Source organism: Giraffa tippelskirchi, chromosome 5, assembly GCF_054371585.1.
Source record: "Giraffa tippelskirchi isolate mGirTip1 chromosome 5, T2T-mGirTip1v1.2.pri, whole genome shotgun sequence".
Lineage (NCBI taxonomy): Eukaryota > Metazoa > Chordata > Mammalia > Artiodactyla > Giraffidae > Giraffa > Giraffa tippelskirchi.
In genome coordinates this window covers 113839705-113859229 of record NC_137279.1, presented here as the reverse complement: position 1 = coordinate 113859229, position 19525 = coordinate 113839705, and the positions used below count along the sequence as shown (strand labels likewise).

Here is a 19525-nt window from a genome sequence, read left to right as displayed (position 1 = left end):
AGCTAGTAGAGACTAGGATTATCTAGAAAAAGTTTTGTCTTGCTTTGTTTAAAGGCACTATTAAAGATATGACAGTAACCTTATAATAAAGGAAAACTTGATAATTCCTAATGGAGTACATCTGGTAACATGACTAAAGAGGCAGAGAAGGGGAGGGATAGCAAATACTCATGAACAATAGAGTTTACCATAGATTAGCTCTCAACTTATTTAAATTCACCTCTTTAAAGATGGAAATGGTACATAATGCATTGTGCATCTTGGTTTATGAAAGAAAGATAAGAAGATAACTCCATTCAGCAAACACATGTATGGAATATATACTATGTGAGATAAGCAGTGTCTAAGTGTTTTAATTCTTACATCTGTGTGATGTCCCAAGTTGAGGGATTTGGCAAATTAATGTAGTTTATATATTTTAAAGTAAAGTGTTAAGACATCTATATATTTTTTATTATTTTTAACTTTTGCCAGTTTTGTTCACATTAGATAAGAGTTAGATAAGGAAGTTTCTACTATATTACCATGGAACAATGTCACATGTTTTAGGTGGCAAAAAGTAAGGTATATGTAGTATGTTATTATCTGAGTAAAGGGGGAATAAATACACACACATACACACATACACATCTAAAAATTGCTAACAGTGGTTGTCTCTGGGGTGGGGATCTCCACTCTTGTTGAAATCTTTCTGCAATGTATTATTAATATGCTTAACTAAGTAAATAATTTAACCTTTCTTTGGTGATTCAGGTTATTGCAATATGTCCAGGACACTTTTTGGCAGTTTCTTCTTCAGCAAATAGATTAAATGTTAGTTTGTCTTCTCACCATTTGTCTCCTTCAAATTTAAGTTAAATTCTAAATAAAAACTCTGGTTATTTGCCAGAAGGGGGTGGGGGGCATCCAAATAGTTGGATTTAAGATCATCAGAATTTTAGTTTATACTTGAAGTGAAAGTGAAAGTGTAGTTGCTCAGTCATGTCCAGCTCTTTGTGACTCCATGAACTGTAGCCCACCAGGCTCCTCTGTCCATGGAATTCTCTAGGCAAATATACTGGAGTGGATTTTCCAGCATATAAATAAATACCTACCTCAAAACTACTTGACATATATTTAATTTTAAATCATTAGTCGTATGATATCCTTACAGTGTTTTTTATCTTTGGCAGGAATTAAAAGGTGGAAAAGCTTATGCAAAGGTAAGTTGGTCTTCTTTAATGCTTTTGGAATTTGTAATATCCCTCATTGCTATTTATAAGCCTAAAAATTAAATGGTTTGCTTTTCTAATTGCTGTTCAAGTGTGGATGTTTTTAGATAGAGCAATTTGGAGATTGAATAGTTGGATCCAACAATAAATTATAGGCATATTCTTTCTAAATGCTGATTATGGAATGTCATTAAGTTTAAACTTCCTTGCTAGAAGACAATCTCTGGTTTCTGGTTTGCATTAAACAATAGCAACTGTTAATTCAGTTTCCCCGGGAGGTAGTCTCATTCCCACCCAACCCCCATTGGGTTAGGACTCCCCACTCTGTGCTCTTTTAGCACTCTCTATACTGTCTTTTATACTTTTATATGGAATTACTAATGAATGTGCTTACTTTTTGCTAGATAGAAAGAATTAGTAACTAATAATACTACCAGAAACCCACATATTCCTCTTTTTTTTTTTTCTGGTCACACCATGATGCTTGTGGGTTCTCAGTTCCCCTACCAAGGATTGAACCCTGGCCACGGCAGTGAAAGCCCAGAATCCTCACCATTAGGCAACCAGGGAACTCCCCACTCTCCTCTTGTATTTCCAGCCTCTGTGATGGTGTCTCCTTCAATCTAGTCATGTAAGCCAAGAACCAGGGCACTAGTTTCAACTGTCAAATTACCTAACTCCCTAAAACTGGTTGGTTGCAGTATCAATTCAGAAGCTCTTTGCTACAAGTAACAGAAAAGTCCCCTCACATAGAGGCTTTTTTAATCTCACAAAACAGGCAGAGATGAGATAGAGCTTCTCCAGGATTCACTGACTAGAGAATATCATCAAGAACCCATGTTGCTGTTTGTTTTATTTTTGTTTTTTTCTTACATTCTCTATGTGATGGCTTTGTCCTTGGCTTGTCCCTTCACGGTCAGGAGGTAGCTAGCTGCTCAGGTTTTAGTCAACATATTCACATATAACAAAGCCCAGCTGCTTCTCCATTTATGTCTTTTTTGAGTAAGAAAACTTCCTAGGTGGCCGCCAGAGGATATCCCCGTACCTCTGATTGGCCACAACTGGATCATATGCCCCCTCCTAAACTAGTCATGGGCAGTAGGAATGGATTGCCATGGTTAGCTTAAACTAATCACAATTGAACAATCATCTGGAGTTGGGTTACTTTCCTTGTGCACATGGATGAGCTAAGAGTGGATACTTGAATACAATCAGGACTTGCTAGCAAGGAATATCAAGGCGTTAAATGGTGGGTAGGCAAAAAAAAAAAAAGAGTCTGCTGTGATTGACAAATCTTCTTCATTTCTCTCTTATAAATAGCTTTTGAAACCATCTTTTCTGTCTGGTCCCAAGACCACTGCCTTAGATTATGCCTTCATTATTTCTTATTTAAAACCTGCACTGGCCTCCTATCTTTTGTTCTCGTCCTCTGTTGTCTCTCTCCGGTTCATTCTCTGTATTATTGCCAGGGGGATCATTCTAAAATTCAAAGATATCATATCCTTCCTCCAATTTTAATCCTCCAGCAGCTCTCAATTGCCTGTAAAGGACAATGAAATGACAAATCCTCAATCTAGCCTATTAGACTCATGTTGGTTTACAGATCTTCCATCTACACATGCACCCACACACACACACTCACTCATCTTTATGCTTCAGACCTACTGCCCTCAGAATGTTCCTGGGGTGTGCTGTGTTGTTTTAGCATTTGTGCCTTGTGACTTGATGTTTTCCCAATCATGCATGTGGTTCTATCAACTCATGTATCATTAAGAACTCAGCTTAGTCATCCCTCCCCACTGAGGAATGTTCTTTTTCACTCTCTTTCTTGTAATCGTGCCTTCCTTTATCCAGCACAAGATCTATCACAGTTATACCTAGAATGTATGTATCTATGCCATTTTAATGAGACAGTTATCTCAGTGAAATCAAAGAGAAAATCACAAGGAAATATGGACTCTCGTATCTCATTAGAATGCAAGCTCTTTCAAGACAGTTGGGTGTTTTTTTTAAGGCTGCGTTGTACAGCTTGTGGGATTTTAGTTCCCCAACCAAGGATTGAACCCATGCCTCCTGTAGTGGAAGCCCAGACCGCTAGAGAAGTCCCAAGACAGTTCTTAACCGTGTTGTTCATGACTGGTTTTCAGTATCTAGAACAAGGCCAGGCACATAAAAAGTGTTCAGTAAATGTTGACCTTAGTGTGCTTTTCTTCATGGAACTGACCAGATTCTTTTTTTTTTTAATTTGCTTTATGCTTAGTGACACTGTAATACCAGCATTCTGGCAGTGGATGGTAAGCCTTAGGGCTGTTTTTTATTCAAAAATATATATTTAATTGCCTACCATGTGCTAAGCATTGTTCCTGGCACTACTCTAAGTGTTAGAGATACAGCAGTAAAACCCCTGCCTTTGGGGAGCTTACATTATGATGAGGGCTTGAGTGAGGAGGGCGGACAATACACAGTAGATATGAAATGTGTACACACATGATGTGATGATAACTACTAAGAATAAAGCAGATGAAGGTTAGAGGGTAGGGGAGGGAGGAGGCAGGCATGCTCTAGAATGGTCATGGAAGCCCCCTTTAGAGAGATGACATTTGAACATAGACCCTAATGGAGTGAGAAAGAATGCCAAGAGAAGATTTAAGAAAGAATGCATCAGGCAAAAGAACAGTAAGTACTAAAGACCTTGAGGTGGTCTTGGCATTTTCAAGGAAAAGGATCTTGTGGCTGGAAGAGTAGATAAGGAGGTGAAGGGGAAATGACAAGGTGGCCGTGGACAGAGGAATCAACAGTCAATGCAGATGTCTTTCAAGGAATTTTGCTGTGAGGGGGAGAAGCAGAACAGTACAGTGGACTGGAGAGAGATGTGGGATGAGGTTTTGTTTCCTTCTGTTGGTTAAGATGAGAGAAAATCTAGCATGTTTGTGTGCTGATGGGAATGATCCAGTAGAGAGGGAAGAATCCCTGAAGCAATAACTCGAATAGGCAAGAGCAGAGTGCTTGACTTCAGATGGGAGCACAGCCAGCTCACTTAGAGTAAGTGGGAAGGCGGGTGCATGGGCACAGATGGAGCTGAGTGCTCTTTTGATTGCTTTTATTTGTGAATGAAATAGGAGGCAAGACATCAGCAAAGAGTGTGGGTGGAAAAGATATTGGAGGTTCAAAGAGGAAGGATCATATGTGAAATGACATAATATGATAGGCATGATATGATAGGGCATGTGGATGATGTGTGATCACACTGCCACAGGAGTCCTCACATGTTCATTTGGGTGTGGCTTTGCCCTGGACATCTCCTGGCTTTTCGCTGATCTGTTAGGCCAGAGTAATCACATGAAGATTAGGTAGATATTTCTTGTGGCTTAACGTGTTTCTGACTCACTGCCTTTGGAGCTTGTATCCTTCAACTGATCTCTTAAGTTCTTTCCTTCATTCTTTTTGTACCAATTAAAAACTGCTAAAATAGTGCTCCAGCCTACAAGTAAAATCTTCATCTTGAATGCCATTCATACATGCATTTATATGCACTTTAAAGTGTTAAAGCAGGCCTTTTAAAATCACAGCAGGGGGCTTTGCTGGTGGCTTAGTGGTAAAGAATCCACCTGCCAATGCAGGAGACATGGGTTCAGTCCTGGTCTGGGAAGATTCCACATGCCTCAGAGCAACTAAGCCCATGTGCTGTGCTGTGCTGTGCTCAATCACTCAGCCGTGTTTGACTCTTTGCAACCCAATGGACTGTAGTCTGCAAGGCTCCTCTGTCCATGGGGATTCTCCAGGCAAGAATACTAGAGTGGGTTGCCATGCCCTCCTCCAGGGGATCTTGACAACCTAGGGATTGAACCCAGGTCCCCTGTATTGCAGGCAAATTCTTTACCATCTGAGCCACCAGGGAAGCCCAACTAAGCCCATGCACCCCAACTATTGAGCCTTTGCTCTAGAGCCCAGAAGCCACAGCTGCTGAAGCTGTGACTCTATAGCCTGGGCTCTACAATAAGAGAAGTCACCACAGTGAGAAGCCTGCACACTACAACTAGAGAAAAGCCCATGCAGCATTGAAGACCCAGCACAGCCAAAAATAAATATTATTTTAAAAAAAGAAAAAAGAATCCCAGGAACCTTTTAAAAAAATCACAGCAGGATTTGAAATGTATAATACTTTTTATTATATATTCAGGGAGATGTGCTTAATTAATTACCAACTCAAAACACTTTTTGTTAATAAAAGACTATATACACTTAGTGATGTAGAATAGATTTAGTTCAAAAAATAATGATATAAGGGGGATAATTTTTTTTTACCACTTGGGAATATGAAATAAAGTTGAACAACATCAGAGGAAAGACCAGACAGTAATCTTTGGTAGCTGCAGAAAACGGGGCCCAAACCTGAGTAGTAATAAGAGGGAGGAAGGTTTTTGAGCCAAGCTTTTGGGGGGTTAATAGCAGAGAAGGCTGGTGTGGGGAAGGAAGGAAGAAGGCTTCATTCATAAAGAGAGATTTAGCTCAAGGGAGAGCAGTGAGGCAAATATTGTGGAAGGTGGTGAAGGAGCGGGAGCTTGTACCAAAGAAAGTGTATGATACACAAGTCATTTTGCTCTCAGGTGGAGAGGAAGAACTTAATAATATGCAACTATCTGAAGTCACCAGTAGTTACTGGGAACAGAGCCAAACCAGAACAGGGAAAGGCGAGTCTGATCAGTTTTCTCTGTGTGTGTGCAAGTGATCGAGGTTGGTCTGCTAGTATTTCCTGTAATGCAGTGTGCTACTTGCAGTGATTTCCATTGTTTAATATACATTTTTACATCAACAGTTACATGTTTTAATGGGTAGAGAAAAATATATGGAGTAAACAAATCTGTTATTTCAAAGATATTGCTCAAGACAAGAGTTAAATAGGTAATGAAAGTGAAAGTCACTCAGTCACGTCCAACTCTTTGTGACCCCCATGGACTGTACAGACCATGGAATTCTCCAGGCCAGAATACTGGAGTGGGTAGTCTTTCCCTTCTCCAGGGGATCTTCCCAACCCAGGAATCAAACCCAGGTCTCCCACATTGCAGGCGGATTCTTTACAAGCTCAGTCATACATTTTTACAAAAAGTGAGCCAATTTTTAAGACATATTAGGCAAAGAAAAACAGGTGTTGTTAAGTTGGCAAAAACTGCAAATAACCAAAGTTTGAGACAACTTGGCTAGAACGTGGAGTGAATGTCTTCTTTAAAGAGAATATGATAGAAGCCTACTAGATATTCTATTAATATAATTCTCTTTCTTTTCATAGCTGGGCTTTGCAGATCTAAACCTGGCAGAGTTTGCTGGATCAGGAAATACCACTCGTCGCTGTTTACTGGAAGGCTATGATACCAAAAATACAAGACAGGACAATTCCATTCTTAAAGTAAGCACATTTCCAGATTTACATGTTCAACAAATGAGATTCTCTGCCTTTAAATAATCATAGGTGTATATTGTCAGGCTTCTCAGGTGGCTCAGTGGTAAAGAACTCTCCTGCCAATGCAGGAGACACACGTTTGATTACCTGTGTCGGGAAGATCCCTGGGAGCAGGAAATGGCAACCCACTCCAGTATTTTTGCCTGGGAAATCCAAAGGACAGAGGAGCCAGGTGGGCTACAGCCCACAGAGTCACAAAGAGTTGGCCATGACTTAGCGACTAAACAACAAAAAACAATATAAGGTCAAGATGGGAATCAGTACTAGGATCATAAGCTGGCCACACCACTGAAATGCACAGCACCTAGGAGGAAAAGACAATGCAAATTACAGAAGCACTGAAAAGTAACAAATGTTCACCTTCACGATCCTAAGGTGTTTCTCTCTGGTGCTGAGAACATTCAGGGAAGAATACATACAACCACTACAGCATGAGAGCTTACTGAGCAGAAGGAACACCATACCTTTCAATGTTTACAGCTCCCAAGAGGTGATTGCCAGCGCAGCTGTGGTGGGCATATAGAAGTCACTGGGTTCTCTCACAAGTGAAGTGACAGGTGGAACTCACTTTGGACATCTGCCCTACTATTTCCAAGTACCTTCAGGAGCACTATACCCTGGGGAACCCAGAGGGAAGGCACACTTCAGAGAGTTGGTGCCAATATTAAATGAGACCAGTAGAGAAAATGTTTGGAAAGTACTTGGATCTAGTCAAACCCACTGGATGAACCTTTTGCTGTATTTTAGTTAGGTTTACCCTCTTATGGTAAGTTACCGAATGATAATAAAGGAAAATAATCCTGAGTGAAACTAAATAGTCAGAAGTTGGCAAAGAATTATCTATACCTGACAGTTTTCAAACTCACTTAGCCTGGCACATAATAGATTCTCAAATCATGACTGTTGTTAAGGATGTTGTTGTTATTACCATTATCACTGGTATTTCCAGAAGAACATAATAAGATCCTATGGCTGATTTTTTAAAAATAATTATTTATTTAAATTGGAGGCTAATTACTTTACAATATTGTAGTGATTTTTGCCATATATTGACATGAATCAGCCATGGGTGTACATGTGTCCCCCATCCTGAACCCTGCTCCCACCTCCCTCCCCATCCCATCCCTCTGGGTCATCCTAGTGCACCAGCCCTGAGCACCCTGTCTCATGCATCGAACCTGGATGGGCGATCTGTTTCACATACGGTAATATACATGTTTCAACGCTATTCTCTCAAATCATCCCACCCTCGCCTTCTCCCACAGAGTCCAAAAGTCTGTTCTTTACATCTGTGTCTCTTTTGTTGTCTCGCATATAGGGTCATCGTTACCATCTTTCTAAATTCCATATATATGCATTAATATACTGTATTGATGTTTTTTTTCCTGACTTACTTCACTCTGTATAATAGGCTCCAGTTTCATCCACCTCATTAGAACTGATTCAAATGCGTTCTTTTTAATAGCTTAGTAATATTCCATTGTGTATATGTACCACAGCTTTCTTACCCATTCATCTGCCAATGGCCATCTAGCTGCAATGAACACTGGGGTACACGTGTCTCTTTTGATTCTGATTTTCTCAGTGTGTGTGCCCAGCAGTGGGATTGCTGAGTTGTATAGTAGTTCTATTTCCAGTTTTTTAAGGAATCTCCACACTTTTCTCCATAGTGGCTGTACTAGTTTGCATTCCCTTCAACAGTGTAAGAGCGTTCCCTTTTCTCCACACCCTCTCCAGCATTTATTTATTTATTTATTTATTATAAATTTATTTATTTTAGTTGGGGGCTAATTACTTTACAATATTGTAATAGTTTTTGCCATACATTGACATTGTTTGTAGACTTTTTGATAGCAGTATGGCTGATTCTTAAAAGGCAGTCAGCAACTAGAGAATAGCATTTCAAAAAGCATTAGCAAAGCTTTAAGTTCTGGTCCAACAAAACAAAAAACACCATTTCCAAATAATAACACTCTAGGTATTCATTCCTTCATTCTTTCAGCTTTCAGCCAGAATTTGAGTAGCCAGAGGCTTAGGGAGCTTAAGGAACATAATTACAGCCAAGGAGCAGGAGGGTGGATTGTGACATCAGGGCTCTGTGTTTGTCCTTAGATCTCTGGAGCCCTGTGGAAGCACTTCACCGCTGCCCCACTGTTTCCTCCTCTATAAAAGGGGAATTTCAATAGTTGCTTACCCAGGGGGGCTGTTCCTGAGGTCTGAATGAGTTACTGTATGTGATTTTGCCAACACTCTTTAGTTGTATGAAATAGAAATCCCTTAGGTTAGCTCATGTAAAAGAGAGCTTTAGTTCAAATGCAGAGACATTTCACAGAGCCCTAGGATGGGAAGTTACAACCAGACCTGAACTCCCAGGAACTAAAGGATCTTTCTAGGGACTGTTCTTGGCTCTCTGCATTATAAATTCTGTCTGCAGACCAGCTTCCTGTGCTTACTCACAGCCTCCCTGCCCCTCTAAGAACTCCAGCTGCCAAGTGGCGTTGGCTTGCTATGATGTCAGCAAAATCTGGGAGGTGGAGGAGGCTGTTTTTAGAGACCTTGTCTAAAAGGTCTTGGTCTGGTACATTTCCCAAAATGTGTCTGCAATAGTAGCCTCATGGTATGCTTCAGGACAGGGTGGATGTTCAACAAGGTGCCAACTCTTCCTTTCCAGAAAGTGGCAAGGACATTAGTTTAAGTCACTTAGTACCTTGAAAGAGAAGCTGATCCAGCTGGTAGGTTGACAGGGACTTTGAATACTTTTAAATTTTTATAGCTTTATTGAGCTATGATTCACTTGCCATACATTTCACCCAGTTAAAGTACACAATTGAATGGTTTTTAGTATATTCAAAGGTGTGTCCAACTATTGCCATAATCAGTTTTAGAACATCTTCATTACTCCAAAAAAGAAACCTCGTGTGTGCCCAATAGCAGTCACTTCCCACTTTCCCCCAACTCTCTGCCCTTCCCCACAGCCTTCAGCAACCACTAACCTACTCTCCCTGGGTTTGCCTATTCTGAACATTTCATATAAATGGGATTATAGAACAGGTAGTATTTTGTGTCTGGCTTCTTTGAACTTAGCGTAGTTTTTCAAAGTTCATTCATGCTGTAGTATGTATCAGTACTGTGCTCCTTTTTATGGCTAAATAATACTCCATTGTGTGGCTCTACCATATTTTGTTTATCAGTTAATGGTCCTTCACTTTTTAGCTGTTACGAACAGTGCTGCTGTGGGCATTCATATACAAGTTTCAGTGTGGACATATGTTTTCTCTTCTCTTGGGCATACATTCAAGAGTATATATGCTTGGAGCAGAATTCTTGGGTCACATGGTAACTCTGCTTTTAACTTTTTGCAGAACTACCTGACTTTTTCAAGTGGCTGAAACATTTTACATTCCCATCACCAGAGTATATGGGAGTCCAGATTTCTCCAAATATTGAGCCCTTTTATTCTTTAGCTTCTTAGAATGGGGAACTTCATTGATGACACTGTGCATTTCATATTTCAGATGCTGCTAATAGGCATGTGGAGACTTGCATTAAGCATTTAGTCTTCAGGATAAACTTGTACAGAGATCCTCCAGAGGAAATCCCTTTATTGTTGGTGAAAAGCATTGAATAGCTTGAGGTGTCAGGAAGATCAGATATTTCTAAGCCTCACATAATGTACAAGCTTTACAAAATAATTGCTGCATGAATGAATAAAATTTTTTAAAAAGTGCATTAATGCATTCATTCTGGTGCAAAGCTAGAGCAAAGGCCAGAAGCATTCTTCTCTTAACAGGCTACCAACAGGCACCCCTAGAAGCATCATATGGCAAACGTGTTGGAGGAAAACATTCTAGATACTTACACAACACAGGAATCTGGGAGGAAAGACATATAAAATAGACCAGAACAGCACAGAGGATAATTACTGGTGAAAACCTTGCCTTTTTTTAACTTTTTTTTTTTTTTTGACATGGATCATTTTTAAAGTCTTTATTGAATGTGATACAGTATCATTTCTGTCTTATGTTTTGATTTTTTGGCCGCGAAGCCTGTGGGATCCTAGCTCCCCAACTAGGGATCGAACCCTCACTCCTTGCATTGGGAGGTGAAATCTTAGCCACTGGACCTCTAGGGAAGTTCCGTGAAGTCTGTGCTTTTCATTTCTACCTTTTCCACTCTTATTTTTGCAGTTACAAAGTTTTGAATGTTAAAAATATTTTAACCAATGTCTGTATAAAGCAGCAATTCAATATTGGGTATAACCCAATTCAGTAATCATTTTATTTAATACTTTCTAAAACAGGAAATACTGGATTAGGTACTGCGGAAGGTGCATAGATTAGCAGAATGTGGCTTTTCCTCTTGAGATTTTTATAATTACGGTATTTCTTTTTCTCATGTTTAGGTTTGGATTAGTATGCAACTGATGTCTGGTGACCCATGTTTCAAAACGTAAGTTGGTACTCAGTAAATGAGTTATTTGTCTGAAAGTATAATAGTTGTATATTTATTTACATTTGCACATTCATATTTTGTAGTGTTCGTAGACTAATACCAGTGAAGGAATAGTTCCTCTTTTAGGAGACTGACCTGAGCCTCATAGAAGTTACTCTTACTTCTTACCAAACAAATGTTCCACTTACTAAATTAATTAAGCTATGGGTTTTTTGTCATCTTCAGGCTTTGGGTGAAATTATTACACAGTAGAATTTTTAATTTGACCTCTATGAGCTTATCATTTCTTCAGTAAATAACTATTAGGTGCCATGTGCTAGGTCCTAATCTAGACACTAGACAAACAGCAGTGAAAAAAAATAGATCAAGTCCCTGACATCTTGGAGTTTATATTCTAAGAGGGAAAACAGACAATAAGCAAACAAGTAACTATATGATATAAAGATGGCAATGAGTATTTTGAAGAAACATAAAGCAGAGTAGGAGGGCTGTGGTGAGGAGAAGTGTTGCTATTTTATATATTACCTTCTTGGTTAGGGTGATATTTGAGCAGAGACGTGAGGGAGGTGGGAAGCATGCCATGCAGATATTTGGGGAAAGAGCATTTGAGACAGCAGTAACAAGGACAAAGGCCTTTAGATGGAAGTGTGTTTGGCAGGTTCAAGTAACTGCCAGGAGACCAGTATGTCTAGGACAGAATGAATGAAGAATATGATGATAGGAGATGAGACCAGATGATAAAGGTCTTGTAAGCCATTATAATAATGGTCTCATAGGCCACTTATAATCTGAGTGAGATAAAAGGCTACTGGAGCATTTAAAACAGAGGAGTAAAATTATCAGACTTTTGGCTACTAGGTGGAGAATAGACAATTTGTGGGACCAGCAAAGGGGCCAACGGTAGAAATAGGTACATGAGTTAGGAGGCTGTTTCAGAATTCAAGGCTTGGGGCCTGAGTAACTAGGAGAATGGTGGACGTTTATTGAAATGAGAGTGCCTACAAGAGGAGCAGGTTGGGAGCTTGGATGTTGGACATGTTAAGTGTGAGATCCCTATTTAACATCCAGCCACTTTCTGAGTAGGCAGTTGGGTATATCAGGGTCCAGTGGGGAGGCCCAGACTAGAGATATAAATTCAGAAATCATCATATCATCAGTACATAGATACTAGTTAAAGCCATGAGCTTTGATTAAATGACCTAGAGGAAATGAGTTTAGATAAAGAAAAGGACCAGACTGAGATATGGAACTCTCCTGCCTGTTAGAGGCTGGGGAGGTAGGGAAGCACCAGCAAAGTAGCAACCAGACAGACAGGAAGAAGGAGCCAGTGGAGAGGACTGTCCTGAAATCAAGTGATGAGCATGTAGGAGAAAGGAGGGAGTCATCGGCTGTGTCCCACACTACTGAAGTAGGTCAAGGAAGATGAGGGATGAGAATTGCCTACTGGTGACTCTGACAAGCACTGGTGGAATGCGTTTAGACTACAGCCCCACTGGAGAGGTTAAAGAAAGTTTTGAAAGAGAAACACTGGAGATAGTATAAACAGTTCTTATGAGGACTTTTGCTGTGAAAAAGGAACAGAAAAAATGGAGTCCTAAACAAGAGGAATGTGGAGTTAAGGGCAGGTTTCTGTTTGGTTTCTTTTTTAAAGATGGGAGATAACGCAGCACACTTGTATCCTGACATGAATAGTCCAGTAGACAAGGAGAAACATGGTTCTAAAGAGAAAGGGGACAATTGCTAGAATAGTGTCTCTGGATTATCAAGAGGGATGAAAGCAGAGAATATGGCTACAGATGCAGATATATGAGAAGTGGAAACATACAGAAGTAACTATCAAATTATTCCTGATTTCCTAATGATATAGGAAACAAGGTAGTCATTGAAAAGCAAGGATGGGAAAGATGGAGGTGGGGGTTTGAGGAAAGAGAGAAATATGTGTAAAAGTCTTCTCAGGGATTAGGAAAGTAAACTGAATGGGAAAAGGCAGTAGGATGCCTGTTAGCAATCTTAAAAACACTTTATAATTAAAAATGAAAGTTAACCAGATAACATTTAAATATCTGAGAAAAATATGTTTAGAAAAGTAAACAATTACTTCACTATGCATCAACTTCATATTTTTAATAGTAACATCCATATAGTTCTCTACTTATATCTAAAGATGAAAAAAATTATATATATATATGTATATATGTATATATATAGCTTTGGAAAGATCCCCTGGAGAAGGAAATGGCAACTGACTCCAGTATTTCTTGCCTGGAAATTTCCATGGACAGAGGAGCCTGACAGGCTACAGTCCATGGGCTCGCAAAGAATCAGACACAACTGAGCATACACACACCACGCCATGCCATATATATTTTATAAAGATGAAAATATATACAGAGTGCATCAGGCAAAATGCCAGGCTGGATGAATCACAAGCTGGAATCAAGATTGCTGGGAGAAATATCAATAATCTCAGATATGCAGATGACAGCACCCTTATGGCAGAAAGCGAAGGGGAACTAAAGAGCCCCTGATGAAGGTAAAAGAGGAGAGTGAAAAAGCTGGCTTAAAACTCAACATTCAAAAAGCTAAGATCATAACATCCAGTCCCATCACTTCATGGCATATAGATGGGGAAACAATGGAACCAGTGACAGACTTTCTTTTCTTGGGCTCCAGAATCACTGCAGATGGTGACTGCAGCCATGAAATTAAAAGACACTTGCTCCTTAGAAGAAAAGCTATGTCAAACCTAGACAGCATATTTAAAAGCAGAGACATTACTTTGCCAACAAAGGTCCGTATGGTCAATGCTTTTTCCAGTAGTCATGTATGGATGTGAGAGTTGGATCAGAAAGAATGCTAAGCACCAGAGAATTGATGCTTTTGAACTGTGGTGTTGGAGAAGATTCTTGAGAGTCCCATGGACTGCAAGGAGATCCAACCAGTCCATCCTAATGGAAATCAATCCTGAATATTCATTGGAAGGACTGATGCTGAAGCTGAAGCTGAAGCTCCAGTACTTTGGCCACTTGATGCAAAAAGCAGACTTGTAAGAAAAGACTCTGATGCTGGGAAGGATTGAAGGCAGGAGGAGGAGGGGACGACAGAGGATGAGATGGTTGGATGGCATCACCAATTCAATGGACATGAGTTTGAGCAAGCTCCAGGAGATGGTGAAGGACAGGGAAGTCTGGTGGGCTACAGACCATGGGGTTGCAAAGAGTCAGACATGACTGAGTGACTGAACAATCAGTTCTTGATTAAAATTATGCATTTTCCAATAATTTAGCCTTCCTATGCTGTTTTCTCCCAAATGATAATTTCCTGGCTTCTTCCCTTATTTCCTGCTCTTTGGGGACTAAACAATTTTTGGTTTCTTAGGTAACAATGTTTTCCTAATGTAATCAGTTTAGAGTGAAATGAGAAAAAGAACAGCAAAATTTAGTAGAAGAAAATACATTCATTATTCCTTCTTAGGAGCTTTTTAATGGCTGTTTCCTTTCTGGCCCTTTCTCTGCCATTTCACCTATTTGTGAAACTCAAGTATTGAAGAGGTCCAAAATAGATCATCTTATATTCTGTATTATCTCCACAAATGTAATTGTGGTAATCTAGAGTTTATAGAGAAAGACTTTTCATGACTCACTAGAATAAACAAACTTTACTTAATACTAAGATACATAAAAGTATTTCTCAGAAGACTCAAACCCCTAATATATGTTTTCCCTTTGAGTATCTGAAATTGTGCAACTGTCTATGAAAAAGGGGCCACTGTAATACATCCATGTACTTCTTATATTGAGTATGGATTGAATAGGAAAGTGTTTGCACTCCTGATGAGAAAAGTGAAGTATTTTTACCAGGTTGTATTTCAGTGTATATCAAATATGTAAAATGACAGTACTTCAGAGCTGAAACAAGTGTTAGAAATTGTCTGGTGACTTTTTTTCCCAGAATACTTACCCACAGAAATCCTTGGCACAAATATGAGTCCCCTATATACCATTTTCCTGTTGAGGGGAAAAAGATGTAGTACCCTACTACCCCTGAAGTTGCTAAGAGAGCTTCATGAAGCCAGTTTTAAAAGTATGAGTATAATCCAAGTTCACTTTTTACCAATGAGGACCCTAAAGCACAGAGCAGTTGAGAAGCCTGACTATTTGTCTGCAAGACAAAGACATAAATAACTTTGGGAGAGGGTCATTGTGCTATCCTCTCTGCTTTTGTCTGTCTTTGAATTTTTTATAAGTTTTCAAAAACCTCATAGAGAAATAAACGAGTATACAGATCCTTAGCACTCTGAGTTAAATTCTAGTTTTTATATTTTATGAGCAGATCTGTGACTTAGATCAAAAAGTTTTTCAGAAACAAATTTTATACTAAAGCCAGTACGTGTGAAGAAGACAGCTGGTAAATCAACCTCTAACCACTTGCCCTAAACTTCGTTTTATAATTCTCTACAACTCATCAAATATCCACCAGCTTTCATAAAAGAATGAAGCTGACTCTGAAAAGAAAGCCAACCACTAATGCTGATGAAAAGGATACTTGGAGAGAGAAGTTATGTACTGTACTGGCATTTAATGATTTGGTGGTAAAGCAGATCTAGGGACCATGTAACCCTCTTGAATAGCTTAGGGCTTTAGAGCGTTCATATTCTAGAAGGAAGGCAGTTTTCCATTTCTCAAAATGATTTAATGAATATTAAATCAGTCTCCCAGTTTATTTCTTGAAAGAACTCTATGATGTGATATTATTAACTCTGTAATGTCAGGACATGTCAGAGATTAAGGAACTAAGTTGTCCATGGCCCCAGAATTCACTGATTCAATACATGTGTATTGACTGCTTACCATGTGCTAACATTTACCAAACTCAGTTAAGACTAACCCCTTGCTCTGAAGGATTCACTATTTATATGGGAGACAGACACACAACATAAGATGTTATTGAGGCATAGAGGATAGAGTCCTTAACTCTTCTTTGAAAGCCAGGAAAGTCTTCACTGAGGGGATGACACTGAGCTAAGTTTTAAAGGATGAATAGGAAAACCACGAAGCAGGGGAGATAGGTAGAGACATTTCAGAAAGAGAAAACAGCTTACATATTGTTACAGGGCATGGAGAGAATATTTATGAAATACCAAGCAGGTAGTAGTGTCATTTTAGGAGATCATTTTTCACATACTTTTAACATTGTTGTTGTTGGTTGGTTGTTGAGTTGTGTCTGACTCTTCTGCAATCCCTTGGACTGTAGTCTGCCAGGCTCCTCCGTCTGTGGGTATTTCCAGGATCTTCCCAATCCTACATCTCCTGCATTGGCAGATGGACTCTTCACCACTGAGCCACCAGGGAAGCCACTCTTACATTACTTGAAATGTAATTCAGACACAACTGAGCAACTAAGCACACAAAATAATCCCATTCCTTTCATTTTGAAATTGAACTACATTAAATAATTTTTGATAAGAGATACAAAAACATTTTCAGAACAAAAGGGGTAATTTAGAATAAAAATGTGGCACATGATCAGCACTCAGTGATTATGTATTTAACACAACTGAGTTGTCTAGGGAGACTGAGATTTCATATTCTAAATTTGCCTTAATGTCAGTCCCTGTGGTTGATGAGTTTTCTCCATAATGCTTAGTTGCCCCAGTATTAGAGCAGTTGGTACAGATGGCTGAAATTATCAAGGGTTGGGGGTCTTCATATTTTTTGAGACTGCAGAACAAGTGGTGCCAAGTTGAAGGAATAGCTCAAAATATTGTGATTGTGAAGTCAGGCTGGACAGGAAGGAGCAGAGCCAGAGGGAGACTGATGGAGAGGGAAAGGGGGAAGAGGCTGCAGGCTGAGAGTTTTGAAGGGTTAGAAAGCAGGTTTAAGAGGTAGAGGGGTGGAGACACTGCAAGCTGGCCACCTATGAAAGGCAAAACAAAAGGTCTTTTTTAAAAAGATAAGAATTTAGATAGGCAGGCATGAGTCACCATCAATGATTAGTGACTGTGGCTATTTTTCCCATAGATAATTATGATACTGAATATAATTCCCTTGCCATACAATAAATTCTTATTGCTTACCTAATTTATGTATATAATTGTATGTATCTGTTAATCCCATACTCCTAATTTATCCCTCCCCTTCCCCTTTGATAACCATAAATTTGTTTTCTATGTTTCTGAGTCTGTTTTGTATATAGATTCATTTTGTTTTATTTTTTTAGATTCCACATATAAGGATATCATAATGTTTGTCTTTCTGTATCTGTCTTCACTGAGTGTTATATTCTCCAAGTTCATCCATGTTGCTACAAGTGGCAGTATTTCATTTTTTTTTGGTTGAGTGATATTCCATTGTATTTATGTACCATATCTTCTTTAGCCAGTCATCTATTGATGGGTACTTGTGTTGTTTCCATGTCTTGGCTAATGTAAATAAATAGTACTGCTGTGAACATCAGGGTGCTTATTATGTCAGAGAATGTTTTGCCTATGTTCTCTTCTAGGAGTTTTATGACAGCATGTCTTACATTTAGGTCTTTAAAACATTTTGAGTTTATCTCTGTATGTGATGCGAGGGAGTGTTCTAATTTCATTGACTGACATATAGCTCCCCAGCATTCCCAAGACCACTTGTTGAAGGGTCTGTCTTTTCTCCATCATATATGCCTGCCTCCTTTGTCATAGGTTAATTGACTGTAGGTGTGTGGGTTTATTTCTGGGCTCTTTGTTCTGTTTCATTAGCCTATATATCTGTTTTTGTGCCAGTGCCACACTGTTTTGATTAATGTAGCTTTGTAGTATAATCTAAAGTCTGGAAGTGTTATACCTCCACCTTTATTCTTTTTCCTCAGGACTACTTTGGCAATTTTGAGTCTTTGTGGTTCCATATAAATTTAAAGATTATTAATATTTGTTCTAGTTCTATGGAAAATATTATGGGTAATTTGATACAGATTGTTTTAAATCTGTAGATTGCTTTGGGTAGTATGGCCATTTTAACAATAATCTTCCAATCCAAGAGCATGGTATATCTTTCCCTTTCTTTGAATCATCTTCAGTTTCCTTTATCAATGTTTTAGTTTTCAGTGAATAGTTCTTTCACTTCCTCCATTAAGTTTATTTCTAGGTTTGTTTCTTTATTGTTTATCCAATTTTAAATGGGATTTAAGTTTTTTATATTTCATTGTTAGTGAAAAACAGTGAGTTCTGTATATTAGTCTTGTATCCTGCTACCTTCTTGAATTCATTTATTAGTTCTAATAGTTTTTTTGTGGAGACAGAGGCAAAACCTAAGATTCTAGTTTGGTGACTTTTGGATTGTGATGGCATTCACAGAGATAGAGAGTATAAGATGAAAACAGATTTGGGGAAAGAATATGAGTTTAATTGGACAAAAAATTACAGAATAAATAGTTAGATATTCTAATAGAATATGCAGTTTTGGAATTTAGGAGACCCTGGAATAGGAATAATCTATCAGTTAAATAAGTTTAATGCAAATCTTTCATGCAAAGATAGGCACAATAAAGGACAGAAATGGTATGGACCTAACAAGCAGAAGATATTAAGAAGAAGTGGCAAGAATACACAGAAGAACTATACAAAAAAGATTTTCATGACCCAGATAACCACGATGGTGTGATCAATGGACTAGAGCCAGACATCCTGGAATGCAAAGTCAAGTGGGCCTTAGGAAGCATCACTAGGAACAAAGCTAGTGGAGGTGATAGAATTCCAGTTGAGCTATTTCAAATCCTAAAAGATGATGCTGTGAAAGTGCTGCACTCAATATGCCAGCAAATTGGGAAAGCTCAGCAATGGCCACAGGACTGGAAAAGGTCAGTTTTCATTCCAATCCCAAATAAAGGGAATGCCAAAGAATGCTCAAACTACCACACAATTGTACTCATCTCACATGCTAGCAAAATGACGCTCAAAATTCTCCAAGCCAGGCTTCAACAGTGAACTTACAGGTGTTCATGGGAAAGGGCAGAGGAACTAGAGATCAAATTACCAACAACCGTTGGATCATCAAAAATACAAGAGAGTTCCAGAAAAACATCTACTTCTGCTTTATTGACTACGCCAAAGCCTTTGACTCTGTGGATCACATCAAACTGGAAAATTCTTCAAGAGATGGGAATACCAGACCACCTTACCTGCCTCCTGAGAAATCGGTATGCAGGTCAAGAAGCAACAATTAGAACTGGACACAGAACAACAGACTGGTTCCAGATCGGGAAGGGAGTATGCCAAGGCTGTATATTGTCACCCTGCTTATTTAACATATGCAGAATACATCATGCAAAATGCCGGGCTGGATGAATCACAAGCTGGAATCAAGATTACCGAGAGAAATATCAATAACCTCAGATATGCAGATGACACCACCCTTATGGCAGAAAG

The 19525-nt window shown here is 39.0% G+C and overlaps 1 protein-coding gene across 2 annotated transcripts in view; it reads left to right on the top strand.

Moving 5' to 3' along the window:
* The window catches only part of EEIG2 (EEIG family member 2), a 77630-nt gene that overhangs the window by 41306 nt on the left and 16799 nt on the right, over nt 1-19525 (top strand). For both annotated transcript variants that reach the window (XM_081487226.1, XM_081487225.1), the window contains exons 3-5: nt 1173-1202; nt 6499-6615; nt 11072-11118. In XM_081487226.1, the coding sequence (XP_081343352.1) occupies nt 1173-1202; nt 6499-6615; nt 11072-11118 (194 nt within the window). The remainder of the gene's footprint in view (nt 1-1172; nt 1203-6498; nt 6616-11071; nt 11119-19525) is intronic.